The 21,827-nt window shown below is 41.1% G+C and overlaps 1 protein-coding gene across 5 annotated transcripts in view; it reads left to right on the plus strand.

Moving 5' to 3' along the window:
* FAM149A (family with sequence similarity 149 member A) overlaps window positions 1-21,827 on the plus strand; it is a 37,149-nt gene that overhangs the window by 904 nt on the left and 14,418 nt on the right. For 2 of the 5 annotated variants that reach the window (XM_061134769.1, XM_061134770.1), the window contains exons 2-5: window positions 17,917-18,027; window positions 18,331-18,469; window positions 18,925-19,059; window positions 20,518-20,660. In XM_061134769.1, the coding sequence (XP_060990752.1) occupies window positions 17,917-18,027; window positions 18,331-18,469; window positions 18,925-19,059; window positions 20,518-20,660 (528 nt within the window). Of the gene's footprint in view, window positions 1-12,869; window positions 12,992-13,068; window positions 13,177-17,916; window positions 18,028-18,330; window positions 18,470-18,924; window positions 19,060-20,517; window positions 20,661-21,827 lie in introns of those variants that run through there. The other 3 variants (XM_061134772.1, XM_061134773.1, XM_061134771.1) reach the window with 3 other exon arrangements.

Here is a 21,827-nt window from a genome sequence, read left to right on the forward strand (position 1 = left end):
CAGGCTGTGACAGGCTTGTGCTCAGCTTTCTGGGAGATAATCCTCTGGTGTTTACCATCAGAGAGGGCGAGACGATGAAACCCGGCTTGCAGGAAAGGAGCGCAACATTTTGTTTCTTTTCTCGCTGAAGCTTTCCCTCTTAGATCATTTGAGAGTCTGGTTTCCTTAAGGACTTAGAAGGGAGCCTTTGAGTCCTTCTCTCAGATGCAGGATTAACAGATATGCAGGTAACCCAATACCTAGACTGGCAGCTCTCATTTTAATGGTGAGACTCATGTCTCCCTCTTTTTCAAGGATCAGGGCCAATTCTCATCCCTAAGTGTGATTTTTTTTTTTTGGTATGAGACATGGAGTTAATTTATGTATGCATAACATCATCTGACACAAACGGATTTGTTATATCTTGTATCCTAGAGCTCCTGCATTCTTGACATGAGACGTTGAGATACTCCGGAAACACTGACTGACTTCATGGGGACCCTCTCAATGGGAATGGGGAGACATTTCCCTCAACACACAAACTCACACGTATTCCTCTTGTAAAATGTTACGTCAGAAGTCAGGCAAATTTTATTTTATTAATCAGAAGATATAGCTATTCTTAAGTGGGTATAAAGATGTTCAGCCTTCTGAAGGTCACAAAAGGATACAGTCAAGGGCAAATATAGTGAAACGGTCAAGCACAAACCAGGAAGCCCTGTTCCTAGACGCAGATTTCTCCCCTGTAGTCTAGTGAAGGAGGAACCGTCAGGCCTGATAGCAGAAAAGCTCTTCTCTGCCCACAAAAATGGACTGGAAAACTTTGGCATTAAGACTGATTCTGAGTCATTCAAAATTCAAATACCTATTTTCACAAAGTTGTGTGACACTCATCTCAGTGTTAAAATAAGCAGTTAAGTAATAAGTTGTTTCTTTTCACTTAAATTATTGTATTATTAAATAGATGAATTAACTGATTTTTCCCCCCTAAAGGAAAATCAGTTGCATTTGGATGAATGGCTAGAATCCGTGGAGGAGGGCATGGCAACCCACTCCAGTAGTCTTGCCTGGAGAATCCTCACAGACAGAAGAGCCTGCCGGGCTATAGTACATAGGGTCACAAAGAGTTGGGCAGAAGCAACTGAGCATGCATGCATGCAAGTGGCTAGAATATGCATGCCTAAGGAATTAGACCTTTGTTACTGGCTACTGGTCCTTAACATTTATGCAATTAATGTTTTATGAGCAAACAGATATACACACTGATCTTGAACTCTAGTCTTAGTCCTTTTCCAGCAGGCACTGAAACATTCAGTAGGGCCAGTGAAAGCACTAGTGTGGTTTTCTTTCTTGAACTTTAGTCTATGTTGCTGCTGCTGCTAAGTCGCTTCAGTTGTGTCCGACTCTGTGCGACCCCATAGACGGCAGCCCACCAGGCTCCCCTGTCCCTGGGATTCTCCAGGCAAGAACACTGGAGTGGGTTGCCATTTCCTTCTCCATTGCATGAAAGTAAAAAGTGAAAGTGAAGTCGCTCAGTCGTGTCTGACTCCTAGCGACCCCATGGACTGCAGCCTACCAGGGCCCTCTGTCCATGGGATTTTCCAGGCAAGAGTACTGGAGTGGGGTGCCATTGCCTTCTCTGTTAGTCTATGTTAGCATTGTCCAAAAATGCTCAATGGATACTTTATGAATAACACTGTATTTGGCACTATTTACAGTATGCTAATCTGCATTAGCAGAGATATCCAATTGTCTTGAAAGGGCAGACACTAAATTTTATAACATTGCTTTGAGGAATAATAGGCACAGATATGTTTTTTCAAGGATCTTCCTATTATGCTTGTTTGATCCTTCTGTGGGACACCCTACAACACTTTAAGTACCTTAGTTGTTTTCTTCTTTTGCATATACAAATAGTCGTATTCCCTTCCTTTCATACCTCATTTCTTTTTTCAATCACAAAATTTACAGAGGGACAAGGGGGAAGAAAGAAAGAAAGAAATTTTTCTTTCGCTCTTACAGACCTTTTGCATCTTGAAATGTACTTTTTTCTCCCTGGACATCTGGGGTGACTATAACACTGAATAAGAAAACATCCTTCAACAATGGATTTAAATTGCACAACAATTTTCACCTTATCTATTTGTTTTCAGATAGCTGCTGTTAATCATTAGCCCGCTTAACTAATAATAGGACCATATATTTGGTTTTCTTAAGCCAGGTCTGTGAAGAGTGGAAGGTGGTTAAAGTAGGAATAAGAGAGGAAAGGGGAGAAAAAGCATAACTAAAGAGAATGTAGATAGATGTCAAACAAATGTGAAGAAAATCTTGGGAAACAGTTAATCTAATTTTAAAACCACCACTAATTTACAAAGAAAAGTCCTCATTCACAATTTATATTTTTTGGAAGATCTATGCATCTTACCTTTGACTTGATTCTGTTCTTGGCCTTTATTAAAATTAAAAATACTGAAATTAATTTCAGTGGGGACATATGCAAACTTTCAATTCAGAGCATTTTTCTTTTTCACAAAGGTGCTGTGTAATAGCATGAATTTTGATCTCTGATTCGTAGATTAAACGAATGACTAGCCCACGGAAGAGGGTTTGCTCTTTCCAGTGACAGGCTGAAACCAGAGGCAGAGGAACTGAGTTGTCTCCTTTAGCCCACTCTCCAACACCCCTGGGTGTGGGAGCCAGCACTTGTCAACTTCACCTTCATTTCTCTGTGTCTTTCATATATACATTGTCCCTCCTTCACACTGGTTTCCCATCTCCCCACCCCTCATCACTATCTCCTTTTGCATTTCTGGTTTGATCTATACAATTATCACCTTGTAAAAGAACTTATTCTTCCTTTGCCCGCGAATAGAAGAACATCTATCAGTAGATAGGATAGGCAGATAGAGAATTGTTTTTTGTGAAGATTGGTAGATTTAAACTTCATGTGGTTGGAAAGTATTTCTATCTTAAGTTATTGCTGATAACATATAATCATTGCTTTTGTGAGTGGTTGAGTTCCCTTGTTAAAGTCTTGTAAGTGTGGAAATATCACAATAGCCTCTGCAGCACATGTGAACTTGACTGCCAATGAAAAAGAATGCAGGGACTTAATGTGAGTCCAGAGCTGGGGTGACCCTTCAGGACTCAGGCAGGATTGAATTCCAATCTCAAACTACTTGCTCACTATGTAATTCTGGGCAAGCTCTTCAGTTTCCATCTTGATAAAATGGAGATAATAATGATGCTTTTCTCATACAGATGTTCCAAAAATTCATTGAAATAATATTTTAAGTGCCTAACATAGAGAAATGTGTATAACCCTGGTGGCTCAGACAGTAAAGAATCCACCTGCAATGTGGGAAACCTGGGTTCGATCCCTGGGTTGGGAAGATCCCCTGGAGGAAGGCGTGGCAACCCACTCTAGTATTCTTGCCTGGGGAAGTCCATGGACAGAGGAGCCTGGTGGGCTACACTCTATGGGGTTGCAAAGAATCAGACACGACTGAGTGACTAAGCGCATCTGATTCTTATCTACTTCTTGGCACAGAAGTGAAAATAGAAAAGTATGTTTCATTGAAGGATACATTCCAGGAGAAGAAAAGACTGACAAAAGTTCATTTATATTTTATCATCTTGACTGTAATAAATGGAATCTTTTAGTGCAGTTATTAAGCAGAACAAATAAGAGTACACTCTAATCTTTCATCATTTTCCCTGTGAAACTTACAGAAAATAAAGGCTACTTTAATTAGTATTACTACTATTTGCTGTACAATATCTAGAAGAAAATGTATTTGCCACTCAGGGATCAAACTTTTAATTTTTACAGACACTGCAGAGTAACCAGCAGCCTCACAAATCAAATCATTCATGGCCAATACTTCATATAGCTCTGGCCAGTCCTACTCAGTGATGTGTTCTTTATATGCACATCATACCTTTTTTAAACTATAAACTCTTTGTCCTGTGACATTTAAGACAGCACACATCCACAAAAGGCATTTAATATTTATTAAATGAATAAGTTAAAATATTTTCATTACAAAATCCACTTTCATATGTCCCTAATCTTTAGAAAAATCCAGAGGAAATGTAAATGTACTTATGTCTTTTTTAAATAATTATTTACTTATGGCTGGGCTGTGTCTTTGTTGCTGCTCAGTCTTTTCTCTAGGTGCGGGGAGCACGGGCGTCTCACTGCAATGGCTTCTCTTGTCTCGGAGCAGGGGGCTGCGGGCACACAGGCTTCAGTGGTTGCAGCATTTTGACTCGGTTGTTGTGGCCCACCGGCTTAGTTGCCCCGTGGCATGTGGGATCTTCCCGAACCAGGGATTGAACCAGTGTCCCCTGTATTGCAAAGCGGATTCTTAACCTCTAGAGAGCCAAGGAAGCCCTCTTTAAAAAAAAAAAAAAAGTATTTATTTGACTGTGCTGGGTCTTAATTGTGGCGTGTAAGAGCAGTATCTTTGCTGTGGCATGTAGGATCTGGTTCCCTGACCAGGGATGGAATGCAGGCCCTCTGTGTTGGGAGCTTGGAGTCTGAGCCACTGGCCACCAGGGAAGTCCCTAATGTCCCTCTTTAAGGATAATTGTCTTGGGCCTTTCTGTTCCGTTGTCTTGGAGTTTTCCCAGAGTTGGTAATGCTTTCTGCTGGGACTTTGCATTCCCATAGGGATGAATGGTGAGCTCAGTAGACAATTGTCATTTGACTATTACTTTCTATTACAGTCAGATGACCATAAATTTCATTAAAAAATAGTAATGAACCTGACTTGCGCATTCATGTCTCGCATCAAATTCCTTTCCAAATTATATTATATAAAAAATAATAACCTTCAAAAAAAGAGAGAGAATAAATGTTTAGAAAAGTTTTTAGCAATTGACAGAGTAACTTTTTGTCTATTGACTGATAAAATTTTTGGACTTTGTATTTTGTGCATCTTTTTTTCCGTTTTGCTTTCTAATAATTTATTTTTATTATACTTAAAAGTTATAACGTCCACAGTGAATAGGAAAAAAAATTTTAATAGACACATTAGTCCTTGGGGTTGCAAAGAGTCAGACACAACTTAGTGACTAAGCATGTAAAACATGTTAGCTTGAGAAGCACTGAAGCAGACTTTACTTAAACACTTGTAAACCACAATGAACAGCAATTTTCAGGACACCAAGAGGGAAATAAACAGCCAGATGACCACAATAGCATTTTACTCTTCCTAAAATATAGGGCTAAGCAGTGTTTGAACAGTATCCTCTGATTAAAGAAGAAATTCTTTAAATGATTGTTCAAATAATCTAGAGTCAAGAATATGCTCTAGTTACAATGTCTTTGGGAGCCCTGCCTGTGGGGATATAACCTGTGGCCAGAAGGAGGAGGTTTCTCACACTTAATGCTTTCTTTTTTTTTTTTTTTTTTAAGTTTTACACCAATGCTGTATCCCATCAGAGCTCATTCACAGCCCTTGATGGCAGTTGTTTCTCTCATATGGCATAACTTGCAAGTACAGATAATGTGTTTTTTTGTTTTTAAAGGAACTTTTAAGAGGAAATTTACAGACATGATGTGCTTTCTTCTCTTATTGCCAATCTATAGTCTCTTTGGAAGAATCCCTGACTTACCACTAATAAATGATCAGATGTATTAATCCCTTCTGAATTGCATGGGAGGGAATCATGTCCCATAGGAGGGAATCCTATGACCCATTAAGTTTTTTTAAGTTTAATTTTAAGTTTAATTTACATTTGAAACTCACTTTCTTCCCCTGGTGGAAATGAAAACCCAGTTACCTGGGATTGCTCTTATCTTTATATTAGACTTGAGCCTCATTCTGGGGCTTACGTAAGACCAGGACATTCATCAGTGGGGAAGGAGCCCACTTGTTCTTTAATAACCTCTGTTACTTCTGAATCCACTGAGCTGTCTGTAAGCTTGTCCTTCTTAATAACCCAGGTCTCATGCCCTTATCCACAAAGGCCCTTCCAGCTAGAGGTCTCTCCCCTTAATTCAGTGCTACTTCTGGGAGGCCCCAGGGGGGCAGCCCACTGCTCTCATACTAGCATTCTCCATCACAGGACTTCCAGGAGGTGCCAACCCCCCACCACACAGCCTTCCCTGGGTTTCTACCAGCCCACCTAGGTTGTGTACGGGGATCAGCGCCCTCTGATCTCTTACCTCATAACATCATCGGTCAGCCTCTGTCGCCCCCGAGGTCTGCATTTTATGCTCCTAGATCAGTTTCCTGAAGGACATCCTCTAGGAACTCCCTGGTGCTGAAAGGCTGATTCAGAGCTCCACTGGCCCATGGGGATAAGAAAAGAAGCACTTTTCCAACGATGGGCTGGATAGATATCAGCCCTCATTAACTTCCTGGCTGGGCACCTCCCTTATGGTACAGTGTTTCACTGTTTTAAAGCATTAGTTTTGTGACTGTTTCTCAAATATGTATTATTCTATGAAGCCAAGGTTCTTAGAATAATAACTAGCATTTCCTTGTCTACCAGGTACCAAATGCTGTGTGCATATTCTATAGTCATTATCATGAATCCCCAGAACAAATACACAAGGAAGGAATTTTGTTTCCATTTACATATGAAGAAATTGAGGTTCAGAAAGGATTATAAATGGTCTCATTCAGATGGTTAATGTGTGGAAATGAAAGATTCAAATTCAGGCAGTCAATTTTTATCACCCAAGCTTACGTGTAGCCAAATTTTTTTTAAAGAATTAGGATGGTAATAAGTTTTAAAATCTACTTCTAAGGAAATCGGTAGCATTTTTTCTGGAACAAACTGACTCTAAGAAATTGTACTCTTTCCAATAAAAATTAGTTTGCAAATATAAATCATGTTAATAAGTAATCTAATATTATCTTTCTCAAAATAATATTCCTAGCAATACTATAAGGAGACAAAAATTAAAGCGTACTTTTGTCCACTTTGAGGCACAGATAGCAAATGATTTTTATTATAAAGCTAGAATTTCTTTAAAGCATTTCCTTTCTTTAAAGCAAAACTATTGTCATCTCTCTTTTACTTTATTATGTATGTGTTTCTCATAAATTATTTTGTGTATATTTAATAGTAAATCAAATATTTTATTTGTACAAGTAAGGCAGATAATTAGCAAGCATTGTCTTACTGGGGAAAAAAATAACAGGAGAAGCAATTAGATATGCCTTTGCTAAGGGGAAAAGGTACACATTAGCATTTTCTTAATTAGCCGTTTCACTTAAAGGTTTAGAAGAAGCCTTATATTAGTAATTAAATATTGACAACTGTAAAGATATGTGAATGGAGGTGAAAGGAATAGTCTTCATAAAACTCTATTTGTTAATTTCTAATTTAATTTTTGGCTGCACCATCCAGCCTTGCAGGCTCTTAGCTCCCCTACCAAGAATTAAACCCAGGCCCTCTACAGCAGAACATAGGGTCCTAACCGCTGGACCACCTGGGGATTCCCTACTCTATTTTTTTAGATGTTAATTACTGATAAAATTAGTCCTGAATTTCTTGGTTCAGATTTCACACAACTGAGACTGAGGTGAAGGACGATGATTTTAGGTGAGATGTGAGTAAGAAGAAATTGTCCTCTTACTTACAAAACAGACTCAGAGACTTGGAGAACAGGCTTATATTTGCAAGGGATTGGGGGAAGGAAGGATGGGGGAAGGCATAGGTAGGGAGCTTGAGATGGACTTGTACGCGCTGCTCTATTTACAATGGATAACCAGCCAGGACCTACAGTATAGTACAGGGAACTCTTCTCAATGTTATGCAGAAACCTGAATGGATGGGTGTTTGGGGGAGAATGGATACATGTGTATGTATGGCTGAGTCCCTCCCATGTTCACCTGAAACTATCACATTGTTAATCAGCTATACCCCAATATAAAGAGTTGACATTAATGGATGTAGTAGGCAGTTGGCTAAAATAAAAGCAAAGCAAGAATAAAAAAGTTAAAAAGAAAATTTTTCTCCATAGAAAATTTGTATAGTAGTTTTATCAACAGTAACTCAGCTTAGTGTTATAAAAAATGAAAACAACACAACCCTCTGTGGGACACCTTACTACACAATACCTTTTTTTTTTTCCTTCTTATAATGAGGAAAATGTGCTTTTATCTTTATTTTAGCCAAGGACTGGCCTGTGCTTAATGGAAATGTGTCTTAATGTTTCAGAACTCGTGATTTTTGTGAATTCAAAGTCAATATGAAATTCAGTTTAGGAATGGAACACTTTTCTTTACCATTTAATATATTTAATGTGGCTCTTTTGCTTAACATGGACACTTTGAGTTTAGCATCGCGTGTGAGTGAACTCCAAATACACATAAGCCATCTCCCTGTCCCTGTTGGAAACCTCTGTTTTTGCCTCAAACTGATTACAAAACAGCAAGCAATCTTGTTTTCACCATTAAGTAACAGTGACTTGTTCTTGCATTAAAGAATTGCAGGAGGGACGGGGGACTTCCCTGGTAGTCCACTGATTAATCCTCGGAGCTGCCAGTGCAGGGAGTGAGGGTTCGATCCCTGGTCAGGGAACTAAGATCCCTCATGCCATTCAGTGTGGCCGAAAGATTTAAAAAAAAAAAAAAATTAGGGATAAAATGTGTATTTTACTGAAGATTCCCTGGGGGAGATGAATGGAGATTTGTATCACACGTTGTACAACATTTCAGTGCAAAAATTTCCTTCATTCTACTTCCAGCAGTGACAAAGTAGGTTATTTTAGGAAAACTACCACCTGAGTGCATCTAGAAGAGCTGGACAATAAACTTTAAAAAACCACTGAAGCTTTGGTTAACTGGAAATAGACCAGCCTCATAGGAACTGAAACCCAGCTTTAAATCTTCTTAATTACTGATTGGATTTAGATGATTTGAATTCGCTGGAGCTCCTAGCTCTGTCTACTATAAGAACCAAATTTAATTCCTTCTGTATTTAAGATGTTAGCAACAACTATATATTGTTCATCAAAGACACAGTTTATATATAAGAATACAGACATGTTGAATATAAATGTTTATGGGTGAAGAGTTTGTACATGCAATTTCTAATTAAAAGAAATACACACTTAGTATTTCCACAGCAGATAAATAGCAATCTTAATCATCTGACAAATTATGCTGGTACAATATCATTTTCCCATTTAGACTGCTTTTTAATAGAGGGTTACCTTTTCTATACAAAAAGGTAGTCACCTTTGAGGCTTGTTGTGAGCTTTGGGAGGAAGGTATGTATGTAGGTCCCTGACCCTAATTACCCGCCAAGGTGAAAGCATCATCCATGGAGGGAGTCAGTGAGGTGACACGTTGTGTTCGCTGCGCAGACTAGATATTGTTCCCTGAGACAGTGGTTTCTGATCTAACTAGGTTCCATATCTGTGTTGGTGGTGGTAGTTTAGTCATTAAGTCGTGTCCGACTCTTGCGACCCCGTGGACTGTAGCCCACCAGGCTCCTCTGTCCATGGGATTCTCCAGGCAAGAATACTGGAGTGGGTTGCTATTTCCTTCTCCAGGGGATCTTCCCAACCCAGGAATCGAACCTGGGTCTCCTGCATTTCAGGCAGATGATTTACCGACTGAGCTATGAGGGAAGCCTATATCTGTACTATAATGAAAATTCACTATATCTTGCAAAAGCATTGTTGTTGTTCAGTCACTCAACCACGTCCCACTCTTTGTGACCCAATGGACTGCAGCATGCCAGGCTTCCGTGTCCTTCAGTATGTTCCGGGGTTTGCTCAAACTCATGTCCATTGAGTCGATGATGCCAATCCATCTATCTCAACCTCTGTCGTCCCCTTCTCCCCCTGCCTTCAGTCTTTCCCAGTGTTAAGGTCTTTTACAGTGGGTCAGCTCTTTGCATCAGGTGGCCAAAGTATTGGAGCTTCAGCTTTAGTATCACTCCTTCCAATGAATATTCAGGGTTGATTTTCTTTAGGATTGACTGGTTTGCTCTCCTTGCAGTCCAAGCGACTCTCAAGAGTCTTCTGCAACACCACAGTTCAAAAGCATCAGTTCTTTGGTGCTCAGCCTTCTTCATGGTCCAACTCCCATATCCATACATGACTCCTAGAAAAACCATAGCTTTGACTAGACAGACCTTTGTCAGCAAAGTAATTTTTCTGCTTTTTAATACGCTATCTACGTTTGTTATAGCTTTTCTTCCAAGGAGCAAGTGTCTTTTAATTTCATGGCTGCAGTCACCATTTGCAGTTATTTTGGAGCCCAAGAAAATGAAGTCTGTCACTGTTTTCATTGTGTCCCCATCTATTTACCATAAAGTGATGGGACCAGATGCCATGATCTTAGTTTTTGGAATGTTGAGTTATAAGCCAGCCTTTTCACTCTCCTCTTTCACCTTCATCAAGAGGCTCTTTAGTTCCTCTTTGCTTCTGCCATTGGTGGTATCATCAGCATATCTGAGGTTATTGATATTTTGCCTAGCAATCTTGATTCCAGCTTGTGCTTATTCCAGTCCAGCATTTTGCATGATGTACCCTGCATATAAATTTAAATAAGCAAGGTGACAATATACAGCCTTGGTGCACTCCTTTCCCAATTTTGAACCAGTCCATGTACCAGGTCCAGTTCTAACTGTTGCTCCTCGACCTGCATACAGGTTTCTCAGGAGGCAGATAAGGTGGTCCGGTATTCCCATCTCTTGAAGAATTTTCCACAGTTTGTTGTGAGCCACATAGTCAAAGGCTTCAGCATAGTCAATGAAGCAGAAGTTGATATCATTCTGGAATTCTCTTTCTTTTTCTGTGATCCAACAGATGTTGTCAGTTTGATCTCTGGTTCCTCTGCCTTTTCTAAATCCAGCTTGTACACCTGAAAGTTCTCAATTCACATACCATTGAAGGCTAGCTTGAAGGATTTTGAGCATTACTTTGCTAGCATCTGAAATGAGTGCAATTGTGCAGTAGTTTGAACATGCTTGGCATTGCCCTTCTTTGGGACTGGAATGAAAACTGACCTTTTCCAGTCCTGTGGCCACTGCTGAGTTTTCCAAATTTGCTGGCATATTATGTGCAGTACTTTAACAGCACTATCTTTTAGGATTTGAAATAGCTCAGCTGGAATTCCACCACCTCCACTAGCTTTGTAGTGATGCTTCCTAAGGCCCACTTGATTTCGCACTGCAGGGTGTCTGGCTCTAGGTGAGTGATCACGCCATCATGGTTATCTGGGTCATGAAGATCTTTTTTGTAGAGTTCTATGTATTCTTGCAACCTCTTCTTAATCTCTTCTGCTTCTTTTAGGTCCATACCGTTTCTCTTTTATTTTGCCCATCGTGTATGAGATCCCTTGGCATCTCTAATTTTCTTGAAGAGAACTCTAGTCTTTCCCTTTCTATTGTTCTCCTCTTTTTCTTATGCAAAACATAATGGAATTAAGATGGAATTGGGCTTGGTTTTCAGAGTGCGAAGAGTGCCATCTAGTGCTTGTGTGGCGGTATTGCATGCAAACAACTCAGTTTTAAGGACTTGGCCCCCATAATTGTGGAGGCGGTGGTAAATCCCATACCTGCAGGGTAGATCAGCAGGCTAAAGACCCAGGGGAGAATTTTAGTTGCAGTTCAAAGTCCAAAGGCAGTCCGCCGGCAGAATTCTTTCTTGGTCTTCAGAGCCAGAGGACATGCTCCCAAGGAGGAGGCTCCTCATCCTCACTTGGCCAGGACTGGGGTGATGATATTTTAGGGGATTCTTGAGAGGCCTGAGTGTAGTGGGCATGTGGGACGGATAGAGACTCAAAGAGGATGATGGCAGAGTAAAGATGTCTGCAGATTCTTTTACCCTTTTCCCGCTGAGAGAGGCATTCTGTCTTCCAGCAGGAGGAATAGATGGGCTTCTTCGTACCTGCTCAGGGTTAGAAGGCCTCAGATCTCACAGGGGAATGGACGGCCAGGGCAGGCCGCATCCCCTTCATTCGCTGTAATTATTAAGAACTTCTTAGTGGGAGAGGGCACACCCCAAGTAGTGCCCACCTCTGGACATGTTGCTTTGACAGTGTATCTTACTTCAGCCCACTCACTCTTGTTTCTTTTAGTTTATGAAGACAGTAGCTTGGCCACTTGGCTGCCTCACAGCATAGCCTCTGGTGACTCTGGTCCTGGTGTAATTGTGTGACTTCAAGACTGAAGCAAGCACATATTAATAAACCAAAACAAGGTGTATGAGAGAAAGCATCTGAAGATGGAGAGGCAGGACAGCACAGGAAGTGAACCTTGGTGCCTAATGAGACCTAGTACTGTGTGTGTGTGTGTGTGTGTGTGTGTGTGTGTGTGTGCGCGCGCGCGCGCGCGCTCCTTGCAAACTCTTGAGACTCCAAGGACTGTAGCTGGCCAGGCTCCTCTATTCATGGAATTCTCCAGACAGGGATACTGGAATGGGTTGCCATTTCCTACTCCAGGGGATCTTCCCCACCCAGGGATCAAACCCCCCTCTGTGAAATGGTTCCGTATTCCTCCTGTTGATTAAAATTCTATTTTTAAAGGTTAAGGGCGGCAGACACCTGTCTGGACAGACCCGGGGGAAGGGGGTGTGAAGGCCAGATCGGTTCGCCCTGGAGGCGCAGAGAGGGCGGTGGAGCGGTGGATGCCTGAGGTCAAAGCTCAGGGCACTGGATTGTGAAAGGTGGCCCCTGGCAGCGGGAAGGGGGCACGCGTGCTCTTCCAGGGAGAGAGGGCGCGGACTGAGGCCCTGGGCAGCGGGTGGGAGCAGGGAGCGCCGCGAGTCTCTGGAAGGCGGGGAACGCAGCCAGGGAACCAGCCACCGGCGCTGCCCAACCTCTGCGAGGGGCGCGGCAGCCGCGGAGGCGGAGGGGAGGGCGGGCGCGGGGCCAGGAGGCGTCGCCCCGCCGCGCCGGAATCTGGCCGGAGGAGCCGGAGGCGGGAGCAGTGCTGGGCGCCCGGCGATCGCAGTGCCCATGGACCGCGCTGCCTGGGCCCGGAGCGCCCCTGGCCGCGCCCCTAGAGACTCGCGGTTCTCGGCGGCGCAGCGGAGGCACGTGTAGGGCTAGCGGGCCGGGGCGCAGACCTGGGCGGCCGGGGACCCCAGGCCCCCGGGGCGCGGGGGCGCCGCCTGCAGGGCGCGGGCACGGGTTGGCAGCGCCCAGCGGTGCCCAGGCCTCTGGGCTCCGGGCCCGGCCCACAGGACGCGAGCCCAGGCCTGGGGTTGATGGTGATTGGGTAAGTCCTGATCTGGGAAGGTAGGAGGCATGAAGTTGTCTCCATATAGCATTTTTGTGCCATGCGCTTGATTTTTTTTTTTTTTTCCACTGCTTGCAAAGCCAGAATCCATCTGGTCTGTTCCCCGGCATCCATTCATGAAATCTCGTGCTGACATCATCCGGCCTCCCGGAGCCAAGATGCTCGCTTGGTCTGACGAGCATTCGTGGTGTCTGAGATGACTTTTCATCACTCGTGAGAGCAGAGAACCTCAGTTGCTTCTAGGATGTGCTTGTGTAAATCAGGGTTTATCATCCTGCATTCCAGCCCATTCACATTTCAGACGGCCTTTTAAAGCAGAAATATACATTTTGAAAGCTGCGGTTACTGATTACTAATTGAATTTCTGTAGAGCAAAGTGACATTAGTTTGTGGGCTATCGAGGGTTTGTTTGTTTGTTTTTTCTTTCTGCTGTGGGGCGCTTGTTGGGTATCAGCTTCCCAACCAGGACGGAACCCGCCCAGGCAGTGAAAGTCCAGTTAACTGGACTGCCAGGTAACTCCCAAGAGGCAACTTAAAAAAAAAAAAAAAAGTCCATTATCTAGTCATTTCCTTGACCTGGAATAGAGTGACTTAAGGAGATAGAGTGCATGTGCATGCTAAGTCACTGAAGTTGTGTCCGACTCTTTGCAACTTGGTGAATTGTAGCCAACCAGGCTCCTCTGTCCGTGAGGTTCTCCAGGCAAGAATCCTGGAGTGGGCTTCTATGCCCTTCTCCAAGGGATCTTCCCAAACCTTAGTCTTAACTTAACTTTCATATAGGAACCAATTAGTGCAATAGAGTTCAGTGGTTGCCCTTCAGGCTGCCCGAAGACCCAGATCCTGTGACCAGATCAACAGCCTTAAATGTACCAACTAGCAGCGTTTTATTATTTCTAAAATTTAAACAGAATGGACAGGAACTAGTGTAAAACTCTTATATGTCTGTTTATCATGTAATACAACTTACTAGACATCTCACTCCTTTAAAGTTTTAAGATATTTATAAGACATACTTTAAGTTGTGTATACTTTCCTGGACTCTAGATGACGGAGGAGTCGACAGTTTACAGGATATTAAAGATGCTCAATATTATGTCTGATATTATTACAGTACATGGTTAGAGGACAGAGAAACCACAACGTTCAAAATAAACTGTAAAAAGAAACATGGCCAGTTTTATACATTTTACCCTTCATTCACTGTATCAGTAACTTGTGGTTCCTGGAGACACATGCAGATTCGATGGCCTGGGTCCCGGGACCAGCTCCAACCCTCTCTTCTTCATGACTCTGAGCAGTCATTGAGTGTGTTGGGCTCAAATTCCTCTTCAGAATTCCTCTGAACTTTGTGGTCAAATGTATTTGCTGTTCAATTGAACTCTGATGTTTAAGATGTCCCACAGAAATACAGGGATCTTGGAGAAGATGAGGCAGGGAAGAGGTGAGGAGAGACGAGTTGGGGAGATGGTGTGGAGGTAGCTAGCATTTTCAGGCATCGGTTTTCCAGCTACCTGTCCCCTCCCAGCAACCCTGCATCTTTCAGTCCTTCTGTCCTCAGCTACTCTTTGAGGTGAGTAGGAATGCTGATCTGAGCAAGAATATGGTGTGATGTGAAGAAAGGGTCCCATCACTTCATGGCAAATAGATGGTGAAACAGCAGAAACAGTGTCAGACTTTATTTTTCTGGGCTCAAAAATCACTGCAGATGTTGATTGCAGCCATGAAATTAAAAGACGCTTACTTCTTGGAAGGAAAGTTATGACCAACCTAGACAGCATATTAAAAAGTAGAGACATTACTTTGTTAAAAAAGGTCCATCTAGTCAAGGCTATGGTTTTTCCAGTGGTCATGTATGGATGTGAGAGTTGGACTATAAAGAAAGCTGAGTGCCAAAAAATTGATGGTTTTGAACTGTGGTGTTGGATAAGACTCTTGAGAGTCCCTTGGACTGCAAGGAGATCCAGCCAGTCCATTCTAAAGGAGATCAGTCCTGGGTGTTCATTGGAAGGACTGATGTTGAAGCTGAAACTCCAATACTTTGGCCACCTGATGCGAAGAGCTGACTCATTTGAAAAGACCCTGATGCTGGGAAAGATTGAGGGCAGGAGGAAAAGGGGACGACAGAGGATGAGATGGTTGGATGGCATCACCGACTCAATGGACATGAGTTTGAGTAAACTCCGGGAGTTGGTGATGGACAGGGAGGCCTGGCGTGCTGCGGTTCATGGGGTTGCAAAGAGTTGGACACGACTGAGTGACTGAACTGAACCAAACTGAAGAGAGGGATTCCTTCTTCAATTTGTAAACAGCTTTCTTCTTAGTTTAAGAAGTTTCTTCTTAGAAAAAGGGTGAATTTTTTGAAAGAAGAAATTACTGTTCATTGAAAACAAAGCAAACTGGCATGAGTCTGATTAGTGAATTTAACTTTCAATTGCAGAAAACGCAGAAGAAGAGCTCAAAACTAGAAAGGTGGACTTGAGTGCATTAGGTGCTCCATAAATAGTCATTTTTGGAGATAGCAGCTATGCTAAGAACTGTGAATCTTCTTTCTTTATAAAGAATAAAGAATTCTCCAGCAATATCTTGGATGTGGAGGATACTTTCATTTTGTATTAAACAGAAACATTCAGAGTGATTAAAGGGCCAAAGCATGCTCGTTTGAGGTAGTAATTTAATATCTAACTAGGGATCCTTTCAGTAAACAGAGAGCATCTCTAAGTGAAAGGCAGTATTTTAGGTGCTATAGATGGAAAATATTAATAACGTATCAGGATCATCCCAATAAAAACCTTAAGTAGGGATTTCTCTCGTGGTCCAGTGGCTAAGACTCCACGCTCCCAGTGCGAGGGGCTGGGTTCGATCCCTGGTTGGGGAATTAGATCCCACATGCCTCAATTTAAAGAGTTCACATGCCACAACTAGAGATCCCACATGCCGCAACTAAGACCTGGTGCAGCCAAATAAATAAATATAAATATTAAAAAAAAAACTAAAGTACCAAGACAGATGTATAATAGGAACTGCTGGGAGAAGTGAAATAAAATAAGAACACGGTGTTTTCATCGAGTGGCATATGCCAACAAAGTAGTGATTTATCTGGCCTGATTATGTTGACACTTCACATATTCATGTAATTTAAGTCTCTCAACAACTGGAGAAATAACTTGGTCAAGCACACAGTCTTGTCAGTGACAGGGCAAGATTCTAACCCATGCTATTATTCTATAGATATTACCAAAGAATAATATTTTATCTAATATACCACCCTGGTGTTTAAAATTCTTTCTCAATAACAAGCAAATTTAACTTATACATGAGTATATATTTTATAACATTCAACACAGATCTATTTGATATAATTTTTTATTGTCTCTTATGTCATAAGTATTTTTATGTTTATCTAGAGTTTTAGAGTCATGTGGAAGTGACTGGATAGGGTTAGAGGTAAGGCAATGTATTAGCATAAAAGCTTGTCTATATTCTTTTCTCCATTACATTTTCTTTAACAGTTTTATTCTTAGGATTGCTTGCTTATACTTATGACTATTAAACAATAAAGGGAGGAGAAAAATCCTATAATTCTGTTATTCTCCCTTGTAAATATATATATGATTGCTCACTTTTGTGTAGTAATAATACACAAAGTAATAGTAATAGTAATTAAAAGTAACAGTAATGAACTTGTTAAAAATTCTCTTTGTTGTAGAGTTCTTTAGTATATAACAAAGGGCAAAACTGATCCTCATCTTAATATTTTTTAAAACTCCATTTACATTCAGAAACACAAGTGTTGAAAATTACATACCATTTATTTGAAAAGCAGATTTTTAAATGAATGCTAGAGTGGCGTCCCTGTTAGAAATATTGAAAGTTGACTTTTTTCCTCAAATAACTACCATATCTAAAGTTAATATAAAACATGTGGGAAAATATGACTTTGATAAAAGAACAGAAAGTTTACAGTTAGAAAGGTATTTTGATTAGAGGGAAGTAAATGTTTTAAGAGGTTCATTGAAAGGACATTTTAATGATTAACATTAACTTGGCTACACCAGCCAGGTTTAATGCCATATTTAAAATTGAGAGATTTCTTCTGTTTTAGTTTTCCATTACTTTTAATATTTTAAAACAATCTTTTTTTTTTTTTTTTTTTGGGTGCAAGGCTGGTTGGCTTTTGCAAGCCCAAGGGTGCCTGGGGTCAAGGAATGCATGGGACCTGAAATCCAGTTCATGTGTCCATCGCCAAGTTTTGGAGTGAGGCTGTGTCCACCTAGGTTTGGGGCAACCTTTAGACCAACCTGGTTGAGTCACAAGAAGCTGCTTTTTCCTAGTTTATGAAACAGTGCATATAGGTTAATAATAACCTTGATTTTTTCAATTAATTAATTTATTTTAATTGAAGGCTAATTACTTTACAAAATTATGGTGGTTTTTGCCATACACTGACATGAATCAGCTATGGGTGCACATGTGTCCCCATCCTGAACCCCCCTCCCAGGTCCCCCCCAACCCCACAACCTTGATTTTAAGAAAAATAAAAATGGTAGGGAACTAAGCCTCAGTGTCTTGAGGTGTGTGGGGGGTGTGTGTGTGCGAATACATGTGTGTGTTTAGGGGGACACGATGGGAAGAGAGGGGCAACTTTCTATGAAAGGAAATTTTAAATATCTTAATGAGTAAACTTATATTACAGTTACTTTTCATATTTTATTTTTTCAGAAGAGGACTGTCAGAAGGATCTGGAAAGCAGAATTTTGCTGTGAAAAGCAAAGATCCTTTACCTACCCATTTTACAAAAAATGTACAGAAAGCCATTGCTAAATATAGCCGGTAAGAATTAGCCATTAGCCTTTTAAATGCTTCTGATCACAAATCAAAACTTGCCTGAATGAATATGGGAAACAGAATCACTGATGGGCCATGGATTTCTACAAGGTTTAAAAAAAAAAAAGCTTTATTTTTAGCCAAGTGAAATGTTACACTGCATAAATCTTTTAAAATCAGTGTACTGTGAAAATTAACTAGTATATTTAAAGAAAATAAGAGGAAGTAAGCTCAGAGAGGCGAAGCCGCTTCCCAGTAAAACCTATTTCCAGTAACTGTCATTTATGTTACTTGCATTTCTTCCTGCAGGGAATCTGGGTCATCATTTTCATCAAGTGGAAGCCCCACGCCTACAGAAGCCCCCAACTCCTGGTCTGGGTCTGGGACACAGAGTTCAACCACTGGTTTATCTACGGAGAGGAGTTCCATTTACTCCTGGAGAGATGATGTATGTCTCACAAAATTTTAGATAATCTCATGGTTACAATTCATAATGATGATCTACTTTCTTATTTTTTTTTAAGTTTTTACCAAATTAAAAGCATTACCTGGTCCACCCGTACATACACATAAATATAAAAGCACTGACATGTCACACGTAAAACTGAAAATACAGTCACTCTTAAGAAAAAAATCAAAGCTCCTATAACCATACAATGCAGCATCTTAGCTGTTAACAGTTCTGTTTTTCCCACCTCCAAACCCCCCATCAGGTTGGTATATATGATTTCTTGCATAAATATCTGTGGTTGGAAATTCAGGAGAGATTCCGACAATTAGGAACTTGAATAAGAGAAAAATTGGGGAAAAATAAAAGTTGTTTAAAAAAAAAAAATCATGATTAGGGAATTTTCCCTGAATATTCTAAGTCAGATATTTTACATCGAGAATTCCGGAACACAGGCTTTTGTGATGCTCCTGTGGCCACGGAAGAGTCCAGACCAGCTCCTTGGATGGTCTAAGTCCTGCTGCTTTCTTGTTTGTGTTCTGGATTTCTTTGCTTTCTTTAAAAGCAGCGCTCCGCCCTGGACTGTGCAGGTGGGTCCGCTCCCCAGGGATGGTGTTACATGGTTTTATAGCAGCGGTTCTCCAAAGGGGCCAAAGGGAGAGGGTTGTGGGGTGCAGGGCAGGGGTTCGGGGGCGGCTAAAAGGGAGTCAGCCCTGAATCACTGGAGCACTTTTCGGAGGAGGTGTGAGTCTGTCACTGGGATAAACTGCCCCCACCCCCACGTCCACACCCACCCACTCCCACCCCACACTCTTTGGTCAAAAGAGTGCAGATGGGAAGAAGGCTGAGATCCATTGCTTTATGAAGTATCACCGTCCAAATGCTGGGTTCCTTTCCTACCAATTTTCAAGTAATTATCCAAAGAGAGTCTTATGACTTCCATTTATAGAGTTTAAATTACTCCAGTCCCTAAACATTGTTTTGCTTTGAATTTAAAAACGTTTATTTACTTTTCGATAGGTAATATTTGTAAAAGCAACAAAATACAAAAGAGAGAAAAATGAAAATAAGCCCTCTTCACACCCCAGCCAAATATTCTTCTGAGTTTTCTCCTTATTTGCATTTTAAAAGAGGTAATTCAGCTACCCTGCAGTCTGGGAATCTAGTTTTTTATCAACTAAGGGAAAGAAGTAACATGGAAAATATGGAATAGCAGTCTGTGAAAATCAGCCTGAATTGACCATTTTGGATCAGATATGTCAGGCTGAATTTATGGGTTAGATTTCAAGTTCACACACCCGCCCTGGGAGAAAACGGACCCTTGCCCTGTAAGCCAGTAATTGGTTCTTCCAATTGTACTTCTGTTCATGTTTTCCTCACTGACTGTAAGGGTGCTAGGTCTGTTCTCAATCATTTCCAATATACAGAAAAACTGAAGGGTTTTCTCACTGACAGTTCACTGCGCCCACAGCCCAAGAATCTCTTAAGGCCAGACAGGAAAAACGAATACTCTGGTCTCATCCTAATAACCACATCTTTTAGGATACCTAAGGTGGTTTTTAGTTTGTTTGTGTTTCTGTTTTCCTTGATTAAAAGAAAGTGAATGATCCTTTCCATGAAATAATATTTTCATTAGAAAAAGATTAATGTAATTTGCAAATGTAATTAGGTGTCCAATGCACAACTATATGAGGGACACATGTCTGTGTACACACATATATGTGCATGTGTATGTGCTTGGATATATGGTGTGTGTATTTCTATCATTATCAATATCTATGTCAATATGTATGTTCATAGCTGTAAATATGTTTATATAAAATCTTGGATTATGAGACTTTCTCATGGTAGAGATTATCTCTATTTAACAGTTAAGGAAACTCTCAGTTGGGATGTAATTTTTCAGAAGAGTAAAAATTGGAGCCCTGGTATGTCTGGTTTCGATCCAGTCACACTCCCTCCTGTATAAATTTGTAAGTATCATTGATTCTGAAGCCCTTATTGACAACTTCTAGTCCTGTAACTAAATGTGCATTTCTATATTTTAGGAGTTTGACAAAGCCAGTGCACAGAAAGTGCAGCAGTTGTTCTGGGAGGTGGAGGAAATGTTGTTTGAAGGGAAAGTAAGCCCTCAGACCCAGAATCTCCAGGCTGAGTGCTGTGAATGGGCGGGCAGGTCCCTGCATCTGAGGTGAGGAGTTTGGTCAAAGCAATTCTCCAGAAGGGGGTTGGGAACTGCTCCCTGTTGACCTGTTCAATACATCGGTATATTTTGAGTGAAAGTGCTTGTCAAAATATGTGCCCAGAACACATGTGCTGTACTGAGAAATCACTCTCTTTGAAATGATGGTGTCTGAGGAAATCTGGAGACCTTCCAAGTGCACTGTTAATTTGTGAGAAGCAAATGGAGCTCATGCTCAGAAAGGCATTGCATGTATCACAGATGCAAGAATGGAAGAAGGGAGGGAGTTATCCTTGCCTTCCCACCCCCTAGTCTGTGAGCAGCTGTTGTCTATCCACCCTTGAGGAGCAACATGTGGGGCGAGGTCTGGGCAGGAACAGAGAGATTATTTGCTGGGTGACGGCATGGATGAATCTGACCATCTCATCAAGATCCCTTATGTAGGAGAAGGTCATCTATTTCTTTTTAATATCAAAGACGAAGGATATAGATTGAGTAAAGAGGGAAGATAGTCTTCCTTCAATTACTCAGCCAAACCTACTTAGATGGTAAAAAAAAAAAAAAAAAATCCATGTCAGTTTTCTGACGTTCCTCTGGGTTATATCTGGGGAGGCTACGTTAGAACTTCCATACACATGTTGATAAATCTGGTTATCTTAACTAAGTAACTAAGATTTTTTAAAATCCTGACTTAACTAAGATTTTTAAAAATCGTTACTCGGTAGGTTTAATTTTTCGTCTCCAGGCCATTGTAAGCCCTTGCCTTAGTATCCACTAGACGTTAACAATGTGCGTGGACTATCCTAGGCATCATGGTGCACTTGCCTAAACCCAGGAGCTCAAATCTGTTTCTTTCAGTGTTGTCTTACATACTTAAGATAAAAATGAAAGAGAGGATAGAGAAAAGAAAAGATGGCAAGGACCATAAACCAAGTACATATATTCACATTATCTTCCTTTGTTGCATATGTATCGGTTAACATTTATAGGGAGTTTCTGTGTGCCTAGCATTACCCTAGTTGTCTGAATGTGATACTGTCTCTCAGCTAGACAGCTATACTGTCTCTAAGCTACTTGTTAATCCTACAAGGGAACTATTACTCTACTTTGCATACAAAATGGAACAGATGAAATCAGTGGCTCAAGGAGCCTGCAAACTTTGGCTCAGGGCTCTCC

The sequence above is a fragment of the Dama dama genome, chromosome 32 (assembly GCF_033118175.1).
Source record: "Dama dama isolate Ldn47 chromosome 32, ASM3311817v1, whole genome shotgun sequence".
In the NCBI taxonomy this organism is placed as follows: Eukaryota; Metazoa; Chordata; class Mammalia; order Artiodactyla; family Cervidae; genus Dama; species Dama dama.